At 39.1% G+C, this 17,709-nt stretch overlaps 1 protein-coding gene across 3 annotated transcripts in view; it reads right to left on the bottom strand.

Annotated features, from left to right (window-relative positions):
* Positions 1 to 17,709, bottom strand: part of FAM13A (family with sequence similarity 13 member A) — a 293,412-nt gene that overhangs the window by 178,596 nt on the left and 97,107 nt on the right. For all 3 annotated transcript variants that reach the window (XM_080647483.1, XM_080647484.1, XM_080647486.1), the window contains exon 5: positions 17,330 to 17,483. In XM_080647483.1, coding sequence (XP_080503609.1) covers positions 17,330 to 17,483 — 154 coding nt within the window. The remainder of the gene's footprint in view (positions 1 to 17,329; positions 17,484 to 17,709) is intronic.

Here is a 17,709-nt window from a genome sequence, read left to right as displayed (position 1 = left end):
GGTCTGATAAGCACCTAAATTTAGTATGTCCAAACCTGAGCTTTTGATTCACCAGCAAAAACTGTCAGTCCTTGAATTTCATCTGCAGATTATCAGATGGCACACAGTTGCTAAAGCCAATGTTTTAGGTGTCTACCTAATTCCTCCCTTTCCCATACCTCCCACCATCAAACCCACAGCAAGTCCAGTCAGCACTCTCCAGAATAAACTGGGATTCATTCCTTCATTATTACTGGCCAGCCCAGTAATAACCAACATTGTTCACCTAAATTGTTTTCATTATCCTGCCTTCTGCAAGTTTTATATATGTCACACAGATGACATCAATCTTCTATCAATTAATTCATGGAATAAAATCCAAATTCCTTACATGACTTACACAGCCCTGTATAATCCAGCTCTCACCTACTTCTCTAAGCTCATGTGATACAAAAAATACTCTCTATTACGTTTTTTCATTTCATTTATTATATTCTTTTGCTTCAGAATTTATGTGGATCTTTTTTTATGATTTATATCTCTGTTGAATCTCTGATTTTGTTCATGTATTGTTTTCCCAACTTTGTTGAATTGTCTGTGTTATATCTTGTAGCTTGCTGATCTTAAAAATTAATTTGAATTATTTGTCAGGCAATTCATAGATCTCCATTTCTTTGAGGGGCAATCACTAAAAATGTTTCCTGTTTCTTTGGTGATGCCACTTGTTGCCTTGCATTGATGTTTGCACTCAATTGTTGTAAGGATCAGCAAACACTATGGTGATCTTCAGTGGTGAAGGTTGTGGGAGTCCACAGTGGCAGAGAGGGCTGCTAGGGTCCTTTTGCTCTCCTTTACCTCCACAGGGGAAGTCACAGCCCAGGGGATCTTTTTGGTGCCAAGCTGTGCTGGCCCGGGGAATGGGGTGATGCAGGTACAATGCTTCCTACACTTACCAATGTGGCCTTCATTGGCTTTTGTGCTCCACTGGGTTGCTGGAGCTCCTTAATGTACTCTGGAGCTTTCCAGAGCTATTTGTATCCATTAATGATTGTCGACTTGTTTTCGGGGGGGTGTGGGGGGGGGGTTGGGACCTCCTAGCCTGCCATCTTGCTGATGTGCTTAGATTTGCTTTATGCTCTGTGAACTACCCTGTGTCCCTTCTTTTTAAAAAATATATATTTTTATTTATCTCAAGAGAGAAAGGGAGAGGGAGAGAGAGATAGAAACATCAGTGATGAGAGAGAATCACTGATCAGCTGTCTCCTGCACGCCCCACACTGGGGATCGAGCCTGCAACTCAGGCATGTGCCCTGACCGGGAATCGAACCATGACCTCCTGGTTCATAGGTTGATGTTCAGCCACAGAGCCATGCTGGCCGGGCCCCATGTCCTTTCAAGAAATTCTTTTACTTTTCTTTTCTTTCCAGTAGTTTAATTTTAGCCACGATTGCTTTTTATTTTCAACCGAAGTACTTTAAGTTACATAAATATTTATTATAGTGTCACCTACAGTGTGGTCACTCAGTAGAAAACTATGGGATTAAATCTGACAATAATAATGATATTGATAATCAAACTAATAATACTGGATATCACTTATATAGCACTTATTACACATGTGGCATTTTTAAGTGCTTATTATACCTTTATCCATTTGAACCTTCCAATAACCTTATACAATATGTACTTTCACTATATAAATTTCTCATATATAAAAACTGAGGCACAGAAAGGACAAGCAGCTTGTCCAAGGTCACACACCCAATAAGTGTCAGAGCTAGAACTTGAAACCAGATAGTCTATTTCCGGAGGCCTGCTCTTAACAAAATAACATCTTTGTGGAAGAATCCTTCCTAGATAATTAGATCATGAATTAGAATATCTAAACTTCCATGTTGTAGGTTAGATGGCCTGTAAAGTAAACTAAAACAGGAAGTCATTTAAAAAGATCTATATAATAAAAGGGTAATATGCAAATTGGTCAGGATACCCTCACAGTAACAACCGAACAGCAGGCTGTGTGGGGCGACCAAGCTGGCAGGGGGGGCAGTGATGTGTGACCAGGCCGGAGGGGGGGCAGTTGGTGGCAACCAGGCTGGCAGGGGGGGGGGGGGCAGTGATGGGTGACCAGGCCGGCAGGGGGGGCAGTTGGTGGCAACCAGGCTGGCAGGGGGGGGCAGTGAGGGGTGACAAGGCCGGCAGAGGGGTGCAGTGAGGGGCGACCAGGCCAGCAGGGGGGGCAGTTGGGGGTGACCAGGCCAGCAGGGGTGGCAGTTGGGGGTGACCAGGCTGGCGGGGGGGTAGTTGGGGGGGGCCAGGTCGGCAAGGGGGGCAGTTGGGGCCAATAGGCTGGTGGGGGGGGCAGTTGGGGGCAACCAGGCTGGCAGGGGGGCAGTTGGGGGTGACTAGGCTGGCAGGGGGTCAGTTAGGGGCAATCAGGCAGGCAGGTGAGCAGTTAGGAGCCAGCGGTCCCGGATTGTGAGGGGGATGTCCGACAGCCGGGTTAGGCCCGAATTTTGGACATCCCTCGAGGGGTCCCGGATTGGAGAGGGTACAGGCTGGGCTGAGGGGACCCCCCCCCATGCACAAATTTTGTGCACCAGGCCTCTAGTGATATATATAAATGACACTGACTCAAAACTGTTTTTACAGTAAAATCCTCAAATGTTCATTTATTTCCTAGTCTTTTGATGTGGGCCTCGGTTTGGGAATGTCCATAAGTTTGGAATTTCATACTTTCTTCTTTGTATAAACACAATTACAATATATCATTTATCAGGAGTGAAAACATGAAGACTTCAACCTTTACTGAGTCCTTCCAATCTATGCAACATAGCTTTGGTAACAGAGATCATTCTTTCCATACACTATACCAGTGGTCGGCAAACTGCGGCTCGCGAGCCACATGTGGCTCTTTGGCCCCTTGAGTTTTTAGCAAAGGCCAGCTTAGGAGTACCCTAATTAAGTTAATAGCAACGTACCTACCTATATAGTTTAAGTTTAAAAAATTTGGCTCTCAAAAGAAATTTCAATCGTTGTACTGTTGATATTTGGCTCTGATGACTAGTGAGTTTGCCGACCACTGCACTATACCATGTCCTAAAGTCTTCTATGTCCTCTCTCTAGGTACCAGGAAGACTACATTTCTAGCCTCCTTTACAGTTGGGTTAGGAGCCATATGATTGAATCTACTCATTAGAATTCGAACTGAAGTTTTATAAGCCACTTGCAGATATAATCATAGAAATATTCCACATTTATTCTCAACCCCCCTTTTTTCCTGTTGAGGCAATCTTGTAGGGTGGTTGGGGCAAAACAGAATATGGCTGCTCAACCCATTGGACTGTGAAGTAAGTGAGAAATAAATTTTGATTGTGTTAAGCCATTAAGATTTCAGAGTCTGTTACAGAAGCTTCTATTAATTAGCTTGGCATTTTCCTAGAAATAACTATAATGTTGTATTCACACTGCATTTCTTTAATTAAATTATATAGGTACCATTAAAAATGACATGAATAGTCTTGGAAACAAACATAATTGACTCTTCGTGAGCATATAGTAAAACTGATAATGAACAAGTATGTGAGAATAGTCTATTAGACACAAGTGTTCAGAGTTGCCATGGACAGCAGTCAGTATGCTTTACATGAAAATAAGAGAATTGATTAATTGGCATATTAGTTAGGTGGGGTTCTGTTACATTTTTTTATGTGATATATCAGTTTATGTGGTAAATGAATTTTACTTTACAGGAATAAGGCTGAACTTTGTAATCAAACTTGCCATATATTGATAGATGAGCATGTCCCTCAAACTAATCACCAGGGAAGTCTATTCTAATATTTTGCTTTTACTCAGAACATTTAAAAATACCTGTTTTGAGAGTTTGTTATGAGACAAAATTACTATGACTTTCCTAAAATAAGCTTGAGTTACCTTTTATTTACACACACATGATATAATTCAATGGACATTTTTGGGTAAATATAAGGAACTAGAATAAATGTGTTAGAAGGCGCAAGAATGTATGTTACTCCACAACTTTTAGAGAAAAGCCAATGTTTAAGTAAATATGAGATATTGTTCTTATCTTTGAAGAACTTACAATGCAATACAACAGAAAACAAAAGTAACTCGCCCAAGGCAGAATGTAAAGCAAGCTCTAACAGAAGGAGAAAGAAAGCACTTCTAAGACAACAGGAGACTGAGATTAACTATACCCGGAGAATGAGAGAGGGCTCATAAAGGGAGAAGAATTTGAGATGTCTTAGATAGAACCTCAACCAGTAGTAGACCCTAAAACGAAGATTGAGGACAAATAGTTTATTTGGGTGATCATCAGGGGAATTGGTAATAACCCTGAGGGAGACGTAGACAAGAAGAGGTCTCATTATTAAGTTACTAGAACTGTTACAGTGATTCTGAAGCATCCACTTGGGGTACAGTTCTGGAAAACACTATAAAACACACACCCAGAATTATTATTACTTTTTTTTTTCAAAATTATAAGAGAAAATTACACAAGTAGTAGAAATGAGCTAGTTGGGCTTGCATAGGCTCAGGAAACAAGCTACAGAAGCAAAAGAAGGTCCCTTGGTGCTTAGGAGAGGGAAAGGCAAAGGGAACACGCCAGGGGAAAAGAAAAGGGAGACTGAAAATGTGCTGGGAGTGCTTATGAAATGGAACCACCCCAGAATTATTTTAACCAACGAATAACAGAGCTGGGAATTTATACCCTATTCTTTCCAGGTACATCTGGTCCACAGAAGTGTAACTTTTATTCTTAGGAGGCCAAATGAAGGAAATAGCAGAAATTCAGTTCTAAAGCAACTACCAGTGATCTCTGAAAATCCTAAATATTTACTTATTTACTTAGTGTCTCTATTTGCCAAATACATGCACTAATGATTTCAAATAGGCAAGTTCTGAGGTGTGAGTTTCAAAGTGCTGTCATCTCACTGTAAACATTTTAAAGGCTACGTAGCATAATGATGTTTTCATAACCAGAGCAATTTAGTCTGTCTTCTGTTACATATTTCCCATAATAGGAAAGAAGGAATTTAACACCTGACAGTTATATCTATTCCAATGATTCCTGAGCAGACATAACTTCCTAGTGTTTATCTGTAAACACTCTATAAAACAAAAACATCTGGGGAGAAGAAATTAACAGTAATCTGAATTATAAATATGTGGGTATGATCTAAAATTTGGACCATAAAAGTGCTCCAAGCTAAGTGATAATCTTTATTTGTTTTTATTTAATTTTTGGGGGGTGACACTGGTCAGTAAAATTATACAGGTTTTAGGTACACAATTCTACAATACATCATCTGTATATTGTATTGTGTGTTTACCACCCTAAGGTAATAACCTTTAATACTACTTTTATTACTTACTGGTAATCTTATCAGTTTCCATTACTAGAAAGTGCCTATGTGGGTCCTGCAAGCGAATGACATTCTTTCATGCTATATTATCTTTGTTTTTCTTATTATCATTTAATATTTTTTAACCTTCAAACTCAGAACTAATCTAAAAAGTATACCTCACTATCCAAAGAAAGGTCTGGTATGAAAAAATGAGCAAGTAAATTTCAATTTAGCGCTACCTCTGTGTTCCTAGGTTTTCAAAATAAGAACAAGTAGATTTTGGTGGGCAGGAGTCAGTTATTCACCCCATGTAAGTCCCCATACACACAAAGAGACAATGCAGCCAAATCACAAAGTATCAAACAATGACATAAAAACTCAAATATTTTTATGATCCCTACTATGACTCCACTGCTACCGAGTTTGGAATATCCTTGAGGGGCTATAGAAAGGGCCGGGGGTAGTGAAAGCATACAGGACTAGAGTCAGAAGAACACAACTCAAGTACTTCCTTGACACTAAATTGCAAAAATACATACTGAATAAAGAAATGTATAAATGCTCATGGCACAAAAATCTTAAAGCTAAGATTTTGATTATTTCTATACTTAATTAGCCTAATAGTACTCTGAGTTCAAAACCTAGCTCTGTTATTTACTGTTGTTGACCCTGAAGACTATACTCCTTAAATTTCCTCAACTGCAAAGTGGATTTAGATCACCTCTGAGTTACTGTGAGAAATGAGGGAAAGTGCATAAAAGAACTCAGCACAATATCTGGCATAAAGATCCCCCTCCCTCTGCCCCTCTGTTCCTGCACTGATTCTGTGTGTTGTGCACTGTAAGTTCCCTTAGAACAGTGGTCGGCAAACTCATTAGTCAACAGAGCCAAATATCAATAGTACAACGATTGAAATTTCTTTTGAGAGACAAATTTTTTAAACTTAAACTTCTTCTAACGCCACTTCTTCAAAATAGACTCGCCCAGGCCATGGTATTTTGTGGAAGAGTCACACTCAAGGGGCCAAAGAGCTGCATGTGGCTCGCGAGCCGCAGTTTGCCGACCACTGCCTTAGAAAACAGGGAAATGTCTTATTTATTTTCTGAAGAGGCCTGGCACTTAGTCCAGAGCATTACACAAAGTAGGTATCAGATTTTTTTAAAGTGAATATTTTTTGAAGTTATTTTGTTTAGATTATAGCCCTAAATGAAAATGTGGAGACTCATGCATTGTTTCTGAGCATGAAAAAGACATGGGAAATATTTTAGAAAGTTTATGTGATATATCAGTTTATGTGGTAAATGAATTTTACTCTATAGGAATAAGGCTGAACTTTGTGATCAAACTTGCCATATATTGATAGATGAGCATGTCCCTCAAACTAATCACCAGGGAAGTCTATTCTAATATTTTGCCTTTACTCAGAACATTTAAAAATACTTGTTTTGAGAGTTTGTTATGAGTCACACAGAAAAATTAGCATTTTTATTTTATAGACAGGTTTCAATTGAAAACCCAAAGTTAAAATTTAACCACTACTCCCCAACTTAGTGATCTTCTGTGGCTCAAAATGACTACTAATTATTTCCCATCTATATATATATAAAAGGCTACTATGCAAAGTGTCCTCTTGGGAGTTTGACCGGACACCAGGAGTTCGATCGCTCGCTATGACATGTGCTGACCACCAGGGGGCAGCACAGGATGAAGGAAGGCCCCGGCCAGCAGCAGGAAGGCCCAGATCGGCCATGACCCTAGGCTAGGGACCCTACCCGTGCACGAATTTCATGTACCGGGCCCCTAGTAATCAAATAAAGTATTAAAGTATAAAGACTGACCAGTCTAATGATATATGGAAAAATATCAGGCATGAATAACATATGTTCTGAAGACCATTTTAAAAGAAATTCCCAAAGACAAACTGAGCAATAGCAACAGTGCCCAATAAAGACAGTCTCATAAGATGTTCATTTGGAAGAGGGTGATCCTTGTCCAGATCCTCCTGGATAGTTAAAAACATATTAACCACATTATTTTGTGTGTGTACATATCTGAAGCTCTACATTAAGCCTATTAAGTATACATACATATAACTTATATTCAAAGTATATAAATAATATACATAGACTAGGCAGACCAGGCCTTTCTGTCCACCTCAGTATCTGCCATCTTCCTGGGTAAATTTGGGGTCAATATGGACAAACCATCAATATCTTTATTGTCATCCCTTAACCATCTCCTTTCCTATGATTTTCTCTTCTCTTCCAGTCAGTCACTCATTCTCATAAACACAACCTAACTCTTGTCATCACTCCAGATTGCTCCACATCATGAATCACTGATATAAGCATCCCATCTCTGTTCAAAGCCTCCTACTCTTTTAACTTGCTTGCTCATCTACTCCCTTTTCAAACATTCTCTAACCTAAGTGGGGTCTCTAGAACCTCCTATTGTGTTGCTCTTTCATATCCTAACTTACCTTCAGTTCTTCTTACCAATTTCCCTACCACTCCCCTGGCTCAACTGTCTATTCTCTGTCCAGCAGTTTGAGTAATTCTTTTAATACACAAGTCAGATCACGGCACTCTTCTGTTCAATACGGTCTTTTAAGATAAAATCAGAATAAAAGTTAAAGTCCTTCCAATGACTTTTAAGACTATATGTGATCTGGTCACTTGTTGCCTCTGTGACCTCATGTCTCTTAACTTTCTCTCTTGATCACTGTAATTCAACCACACTGGCCTTCAACTCTGCTGGTCAAACAGACCAAGTACACTCCTATCTCAAGGCCTTTATACTGTTCTCCCTGCCTGAATGCTCTTCTCCTAAGTGTCTTCATGGCTTGCTCCGTCACCTCCTTGAAGTCTCTGCTCAAATGTCCCCTTGTCAATGAAGCATTTTAATCATCCTCTTTAAATGGGCAAATGCTATTCCCCTAGTACCTTACCAATACTGTTTCTCTCCTTCCCTGCTTTTTCTCCACAGAACATTTCACCATCTGACATATTACATATATTCTTAGTTATTTATTGCCTATTGCTTGTTGTATCCTCATTAGAATATATGCTTAATAAGGGCAGACTTTTGTCTATTGCTCACTATTATGTCCCCTGTGCCTAAAACAATGCTTTGCACATAGGAGGCAAACAATAATTATGTAGATTTAATATAATGAGCTTAAATTACATAATCCATCATTTCAATCATATTTAAGCCACCAAATCATATTTAAGTAAATATCTGGTAATTAAGTTAACTCTTGGGTAGATATGAGAGAAAAGCTTCACTGAAGTCTGGATTTAGATCTACTTGTGAACAGAAATTCCAGAATTCTTCTGAAGTTGTAGAAATTAGTAAACTATGGCTATTAGGTGCCACTTGGAAGATGAGCTTCTCTTAACCCAGTTATTCAGAAATACAGCTTTGGACTTTCAGTTTGGCAAAATAAAGGCACCTCTGGTTATGTTACTTCATAGAAACTTCAAAAAAAACAAAAAGAAAAAGAGAAAAAAAATTCACCTTTAAGTGAAATGGCAACAATTATAGACAACCAAATATGAAGACTAGTTGCCAAAATTCAGCAAAATGCTCAGTCAACCTGTATATTCTTATTTTTCATTTTTTAATCCTCACCCGAGGATATGTTTTCACCGATTTTTAGAGAGAGAGAAACATCAATGTGAGAGAGACACATTGATCGGTTGCCTCCCATATACTCTGGACGGAGATCAAACCCACAACCTTTTTGGCGTAGGGACAACACTCCAACCAACTGAGCCACCAGGCCAGGGCAACATGTATATTCTTAGACCTCCAGCAGACTACTGATTTCTCCAAATGGCAGAAATGTACGAGGTCTGTCCAGATTCCTTTGACTGAAGTAATTAGATCCAGTGGACATCACCAAACCATTGTAGAATCTGGAAAAACCTTACAGGAACCATGGTTCACTCCCAATGACAGGGCAAGTGGAGTTGAAGGAGGAGTCACACAAATAAGCTGTTTTCCTTATCTTTGCCTTGGCCTCTGGTAGAGCAAGTCTGCCTGGAAGTGAGGCTGATGAATGCATTCTGGAAGCCGTGATCCATTTTGCAGCACTGACCAGAGTCAGCTGAGCAGAAACAGACATTAGGTAGGTACCCCCGATAGCCTATGACAAAATAGCTTCACTGAGAGTCACACCAACTTCCTGCTTACACCAAAGGAAGAAAGTAAAAATCTAAAGTACAGTTTAAGTTAAATCATCCTGTTCTTATAAACCTTTAATTGTTCTTCCATTCCTATGTGTCAACTCCATAGTTAAACACCATTCTAATTTACTCTGGGAAATAGCTCCCTAGTGCTACTTCCTATGGTCTAGTCAGAAATGTCTGGTCACCGCTACACAAACCCTCCATGCCTTACTTCTGTGTGGAAGGATTTCAGCTCCCCACTTCACTTCCTCTCCTCAGCAACTTACTGAAATCCTAGTGATTTATTTCACAGTCACGGAAATATCCCATTCTTTCATAAAAATTTCACTTAAAGGAGTTTTGTGTGTTTTTTATTAATGGTTCATTTTCTAAAAGCAGATTTAGATAGACATTAAATACTAAAATCACATTCTTCTGTCTATTGAGAGTGCAGATTCTTTCCAAAGCTAAAAGGATAATTAATCTAATCATGCCCTGAAACTAGAATCTAAATGGCAAAAAATGTCTAGAAGCAGAAACTCTTCTGTCATGAGTAATACACCTCATTGTCAATTTTATTTTTCTGCTTTTGATACTCTGTCTTTTTTCTGTTATCAAGCCTGATGTTTAAGGTAAAGAGAAGTAAGGTGTCAAAAGGAAATATCATACAGGTGATGTGACCCTAATGATTTCTTTATGTTAAACATTTATTAAAGACTTGCTATCATTATTTCTTTCAAATGTAACAAAAATGGCTAAATTAGTTACTGATACTTTTCCTCTTTTACAGACGAGGAAATCAAAGGTAAAGGAGAAATTAAGTAATTTGCCCAGAGTTACACAAATTGGAAGTTCTAACCCATTCTGCCTAATTCCAGATGGAGTTCAGATCTCTGTGCTCTAAAGTTTATTTATATAACTACTGAAGTATCTTTGACCAGATCATTTCAAATAAGCCAATGACTTCATTAGTTACTCTTCAACCAATATTAACAGCCAAACAAACAAAAAATGCTTTTATATTTCTAGAGTACTTAACTGGCTTTGAAAATCTTCTTACTACTATGAACAGTTTGGATCTCACAATAACCCTATAGGATTTTCACCATCTATAATAATAAAAGCGTAATATGCTAATTAGGCCAGACATCCTTCTGGACGGAGCCAGGGCTGCAAGGGAAGCACGGGTCCTGGGTGCCTGCTGGTGGCCCCCTGATTGCCCCACTGGTGGCCCCACAGATCAGCCCTGATCGCCGGCCAGGCCTAGGGACCCTACCCATGCAAGAATTTCATGCACTGGGCCTCTAGTTTTAGATAATAGGAAAGAAAAACAGAGATATTATAAATTACCCAGTCGTACTGCTGAGTAGCACACTACACAGACATAAGCCTTCTTATCCTAATATTAGTGCTCTTTGTAGAACTGTTAAAGACTTTAGAAGTATTTAATACCTTTTCTTAAGTATGGCACTCAGGAAGTACTCAGTGAACTATCATATTTCTAATTTCATGAAATTACTTTGAAAATATTCATTAATATTGTTTTCATGCTATGTACAAACTATTATCATAGACATTATTGTTAATAAGATTAATAGAGTCCAGTCATTGATTTCATGGAATTTTCAATGCCAAGCACTGTACTAACTAGACTGACAAACATGAGACTTAAGTTACATGGTTTCTACAATTACATCAATCAATGACTGCTAGTGTGTCAAATGTTTGGGTGGGAGTGGTAGGAAAGGACTGTGAATAAGTAGGGTGGTTCCAATCATGAAAAGCCTTGCCTGTCATGCTAAGATTCAGATTTTATAATATAGAGATAGGTGAAGATCAAGAACCACTGAAGAATTTTGATATGGGAAGTGACATGTTCATATCTCCATAAGCAATAACTCAGGCAGCAGAAGAGGGAAGATGAAACAATCCATAGATGGGAAGGTGCAAGTGATGGCTAGGCAGTTAGGTACATATGTATGATCTTCCAGGGAGAGCTCTGGATTGAAGATCTAGGAACGAGCCTAGGATATAACAATGTTTAATTCTGAGAAGAAAAAGTCTTCAAAGGAGACTAAAGACAGATCAGAGAAGCAGAAAGAGACAGGAACCATTCAATATTCATTGAAGTATTTAAGGGGTAAGTTTGGTTACGGGACAGTGTAAAGGACCTGAATTCCAAGTAAAGGAGTCTAATTGCATATTGTCAGCAAAAGAGTGGGAAGCAAAACAACAATAGCAAAGATTTGCTTACTTAAGACAGGTATACGTTATGATCAGGCTTGTTTTTTAGGAACATAATTCTATCACTGGTAGAAAGAAGGTGGGAAGAGGTGAACGTAGAAGTGGGAAAACAGTATGAAATTGTGTGGCTATGAAAAGGGCCTAATGGTAGTAGGTGGACACAAGACACTAACTTCCAGAGATATGTCTAACATAGAATATGAGTCCCAGTGGAAAAGAGAAAGGACAGGAATTAAGGATAAAAGTAAAGATTATAGCTTGGTAGGCCAGGGGCTGGCAAACAAAGGTTAGAGAAAGGAGAACACAGACAAAATTTTGGAAATGTTTTTGGGATGAAAAATTTGAGTAACCAACATAGCTCTTTCAAAAAAGTAATTAATTAAATTTTTTTTTGTTTTGTTAATCCTCACCCGAGGATATTTTTTTCCATTGATTTTTAGAGAGGGTGGAAGAGAGAGTGGCGGGGAGGCGGGGGTGGGGGGGGGTAGGGGAGAGAGCGAGAGAAAATATCAGTGTGAGACAGACACATCGATTGGTTGCTTCCCTCACACACCCTACTGGGGCTGGGGATCGAACCTGCACCCAGGTACGTGCCCTTGACTGTGAATCGAATCCATGACCCTTTGGTGCACAGGCCAATACTCTAACCACGCAGCACACAGGCCAGGGTATAGCTTTTTATCGGTAGTGGGAAATATGGCTCTATTGCTCTCCTGCTAGGTTGGGCCTAGAATTACGATTTAGAAGTCATCAGCAGTAGGGAAACTCAAGTACAACAGTCAACCAGACAAATACACATTTAATTAGGATAAATGAGGACCAGGAGATTGTCAGGACTGTCAGGAGAGATAGAAGGTAGTACTCAAAATCAGACGTAACACTGAAGATATTGCTTGTACCTACACCAAGTGCAGTGACACATACATTCTTTGTTCTGGATACTACTGTTATATCCAGTGAACGAACCTGTAGTTATTTTTGGCAATCACATCACATTGACAGTTCATACTCTGCTAAAGTTAACTAAAATCTGTGGATGATTTTCAGGTTAGCTATTATTATTTGGGTCTCTTCTTGGCTCTATTGGTGCAAATCATTTTACAAACCTAAGTACACTGCTTTCCAATTATGACTGCAGCAGGCTCTCGGTGCAAGACCCAAAATACTACACTAAAGTTAGCTTATACGATGAGGACATTTCTTTCCCTCACGTAACGAAAAGTCCAGAGGTATGTGTGGTCAGGGTTGGTTCAGCAGATGAACAGTAATGAGGAATCCAGACTTTTCCCTTCTTTAGTTGCCAACCTCTGTATCCTGATGCATTCATTCCTCCAAGACAGAAGATGGCGGCAGCAGCCCCAGGCATGAAAACATCCAAAAGCAGATGGGAGAGGTGGGCATTGTGATTCAGGGGCCTACCCTCTTTTCTCTTTACTGAATTAAAATTACTTTACGTACAGTAAAATATATAAATCTTAAGTGCACAGCTGAATGAGTTTTGACAAATGCATACACCCACATAACACACATCCCTATTGAGATATATAGAACCTTTTCGTAACCACAGAGAGCTCCCTAGAGCACTTTCCTGGTTAATCATCACCATGCCACCACCCCTAACTCCACCCAGAGGCAACTACAGCTCTTATCTCATAAACCATTCTTGGTTTTTTTTTTGTTATCAGGGATGAAAATTTTTCCCAGAGGCCCTCTGCCCCCAGCACACTTTACTTTAAAGCTACCTCTTGGATGTAAGGTAAAATGTCTCTTCTGACCTTTAGTCAATCAATGACTAAAGAGTGATTATAATACCACCCTATTTATACCATTTACGACTCATCCATCCCTTGGGTCAGAGGGAGGGGCCCAACTGACCCCAGCACATAGCTTCAGGTCCAAATAAAATGGGGTTGTGTGTGTGTTTTTTAAGCCAGAGGGAAATAGCTGTAGGTGTGGGCGCAAACACATGCACCACACACATACCGTTTTGTTACTCTATACATGTAGACATCCAACACCTGACCTATATTCTTCCAACTTTTTTAAAAAAAGTATCCTTATTGTTGAAAGTATTACAGATGTACCCTCCTTTTCCTCCCATTGGCCCCCTCCACCCCACTCCTGCCCCTCTAGCTTTACTGCACGTGCAAATATGTTCATTCAAGTCAATGATTAAAGTACTGATGACACAAACAAATGTAGAAACCTTCCCTGAAGTTAATACCGACCCACATTCCAATGCTGTGGTCAAAGTTCTCGATCCAAGTCCAAATACAATCAAATTTATACTTGTCTGCACCCCAAATCTCCATTTAGCCCACAAAAAATATCATGAAAAATGTCATTCAACACTGCCTCTGTTTCTTATCCTGGGGTACACAAAGGTGTGTCAGGGGGCACATTTAGTACTTTTCCCATTAAAAATACATTTCCCCATTTTATACCTCAGTCTCAGCTCAAACATTTATATCTCTGTCACTCTTGTGTATTTTTTTCACTTGCTTTGTGCCAGTTTCCTTTTTTTGGACACATTCTCTAAAAGCTGAACTCATGAGAATGATCAGAATAATATTTTTTAGTTGCCCTTTCATTTTTATTACTTTTCAGTGTGTTAATGATTTCATTGTGAGCCTCCCAATTCCTATATATATATATATATATATACACACACACACATATATATTTATTGATTTTTACAGAGAGGAAGGGAGAGGGATAGAGAGTTAGAAACATCAGTGAGAGAGAAACATAGATTAGCTGCCTCCTGCACACTCCCTACTGGGGATGTGCCCACAACCAAGGTACATGCCCTTGACCGGAATCGAACCTGGGACTTTTCAGTCTGCAGGCCAACGCTCTGTCCACTGACCCAAACCGGTTAGGGCCCAATTCCTTTTTAATCTAGCTTCTCTTGGTTTATATCTGTTACTACTGAGGAGACAGAAGCAGCTAGGTAGATAGGGGCGGGACCATGGGGCAGAGACAGGAGAATCGGGGAACCTACCTGGGCGGGGAAGGAAGGGCAGGAGCTTTAAAATGTATGAAAGGACCAATCAGGAACTAAGAAGCATATATACAAAAAGGCATGCATGCTTTCTCCCCTTCTTCTCTCCCGCTGCACAGCGCACAATGAATGCCTGACATTCCTGCTGTGGGGGAGCACATCCCTGTGCCCACGTGGCTTCTGGCCATGTGGGCCTCCACACATGGACTGTAACAGGCTTTCATTAGCTTGGATGCTGAACTACTCACGACTGTAACATGGAAAGGAAGCTCTGGACACTGGTTGGCTCCTGGAGCCCCAGCTGCACCTTTTCCAGGACGGGCTTCTCTCAATAAACATCGATCCGCTGTTTTTGTCTGTGACTTCATTCTTTGCTTTCTCTAGACAACGAACTCAGACTCAACATCCCACGTTTTGGTTTCACTGTGGTCTTAGAAAATTAAAAAACTTGCTTTCTAGACAATGGCCAGTTTTACATATCAAGCTGTGGCTAGCATATTCTTCATTATTAGGGGCCCTAAAATGGCACTGGCACATCCTGTTAAAATAATTTCCATAACTTCTATTTCATCTTTATTGACTACAATTAAATCCATAAGATCTCATTCCCCTGTTGCATTAGCCACCCCTTCAGAAATAAGACTCTGAGCAAGATCAGTTAAAATAAAAAAAAGAATCAAATGTTCTGCCTTAGCGGAATGATGCTTCCAGACTATAGACATGTCATTTCTAATCGTGACATCTGCCTGCCTCTAGACCAGATCTGAAACTTGCATCAGGAGAGTAGCAGTCATATTCATCAACCTAAGGCATCTACCTGTATTTGGTTCCCACAGTATTATCAGTTTATGTGTCTTAATCTGTACTCTCATGCTATGTTCTCCACCATGCTTAAACCTACAAACTCAAGGATTTCCAAGCAAGGGCACTCTTCCATATATCTCAACATATAATCTCCTGTTGACACAGTCCAGAGATTATCTATATCTCAGCAAGCTTTTGTTGCTTATCTATTTACATTATATTTAAAGATTACCTTATTATTTTATCAGCCCTATTTAAAAGGCATGAGTATTAAAAAGCATCAAAGATATAGTTGGAAGAAAGTCAATCACTTTTTAACATTTTAAAAAGAGACCCCTTGCTAAGTACTGCAGGAAATGAAAGAACAAATTTAAGGTAAAATTTTCTCTATTTAAAAAATAATTTCTTTCTTTCTTTCTTTCTTTCTTTCTTTCTTTCTTTCTTTCTTTCTTTCTTTCTCTCTCTCTCTCTCTCTCTCTCTCTCTCTCTCTCTCTCTCTCTCTTTCTTTCTTTCTTTCTTGTAGCAGAAGTGATATAAGTACGGCTTTTTCTTCTTTTCTCTTTTGAATCACTGACATTTTCTCAGCTTCCATATTACCTCCACCTTAGGTTACACCTGATATTCTTCAAAGTATTTCATTTTTTCATTTTATCTGAGCATTGTTCTTCCCTTACCTCAAATTTCAGTTTAAAGTTCTCTTTATTACGTTGGCAAGATTCCTGCTAAGTGCATTTCTCTCAGATGTACTCTATCTGTTACAGGGAGTCTGTTGTATTAACAGCATAAGCCCCAGTTAAGAAAACCTAGTTTTAGTCTTGTTGTGCTGTTTTTACAGGGTGCTACCTGATAACCATTACCTTTTATTTCTTCTTCAAAGTCATGCCTCATATGGAAGAAGAGATGAAAACACCCACACCAAGTACCTCTTAATCATTCCTTATCATTGAATCAACAAGAATAGAGTAGGTCTGTAAATTTGATAAGTTTCAGGAAACCTCCTGAGGGAATCTTCCATGATCAGTTCCATCATGACTTTGCCTCAATATAAATGAAAAAGGAATGCAATGCCTTCCTTCTTTTCCCTCATCTGGAGGATTTGGTTTGGGTGTTTATTCTCTGACTCTCAATTGTAAATCTTTAGAGACCTACATGCATTTACCTAAAGTGTAAAGAATATGCTATAAATTATCAACCAATGTATACAAACATTTAGATAGCATTGTCAGTAATTCCTTTTTAGGTTTTCAAAATACTGTCCTTTACTGATGATAGTTACCAATGACTACATATATGGGAGTTAAAATCTGAGGTTGAACTTGAAAGTGTGCCAGACACAAGAGTGACAAAAAGACATAGAAATACTTACTGTCTGAAGGGATTTTGCAATTTACTCAGTAAGCTAGCACTCCTGAACACAGACATAGCATGTATCATATCTTCACTATAACACCAGACTTCCATAAAAAGGTGGTACACCCAATCGACCCCAGCACTGGGCTCACATAAGTGCTTTTGAGATGATTTTATAGCAGCAAGGAAACATCAATTCACAATTATTCTTCAATCTTAGAAGAATACATATTACTTAACAACACTTGATACAGATAATAGGTTTCATAAGAAGAATGAAATAAACATAGGAATAATAACCTGAAGTTATATCCAAATGGAATTTTCATGAAAAACAATGATGTAAATAAAACGTCTTCCACTCAACATATAGCCATCCTGAAAAACTAAATATCAAACTTACTTTGACGATGATAAGCTTCGTTGGGTTTTCACAACTCTGGTTATCACTTCCTGTGTGCTCTACTTCAAACAGGGTACTGTAATTTTCTAGTATTGTAGCCATTATCTTGTTGCAGAGGTCCTGTTCTTTCATGCATTCAAGCCCAGGTGGCACACTGAAAATAAGGGAAAAGTTTTGAGAGGAATTACTATGGAAACACAAAAATGCCAGCACAGCTGACTGAGGCTTATATGTTGACATCTCCTCAATGATTGAGCAGCCTTCTTATAAGGACACCTGGGATTTTCAACAAGCTATAAGATGTTATGACCCTTGCTGATTACCAAAATCTGAATCAATAGCTTGTGCTGAATAAGAAAAGTACCAGTTGTTTGGAAAGA

The sequence above is a fragment of the Plecotus auritus genome, assembly GCF_963455305.1.
Source record: "Plecotus auritus genome assembly, chromosome: 1".
Lineage (NCBI taxonomy): Eukaryota > Metazoa > Chordata > Mammalia > Chiroptera > Vespertilionidae > Plecotus > Plecotus auritus.
The sequence above is the reverse complement of the archived record's forward strand: the minus strand, read 5'-3'. Positions and strand labels throughout refer to the sequence as shown.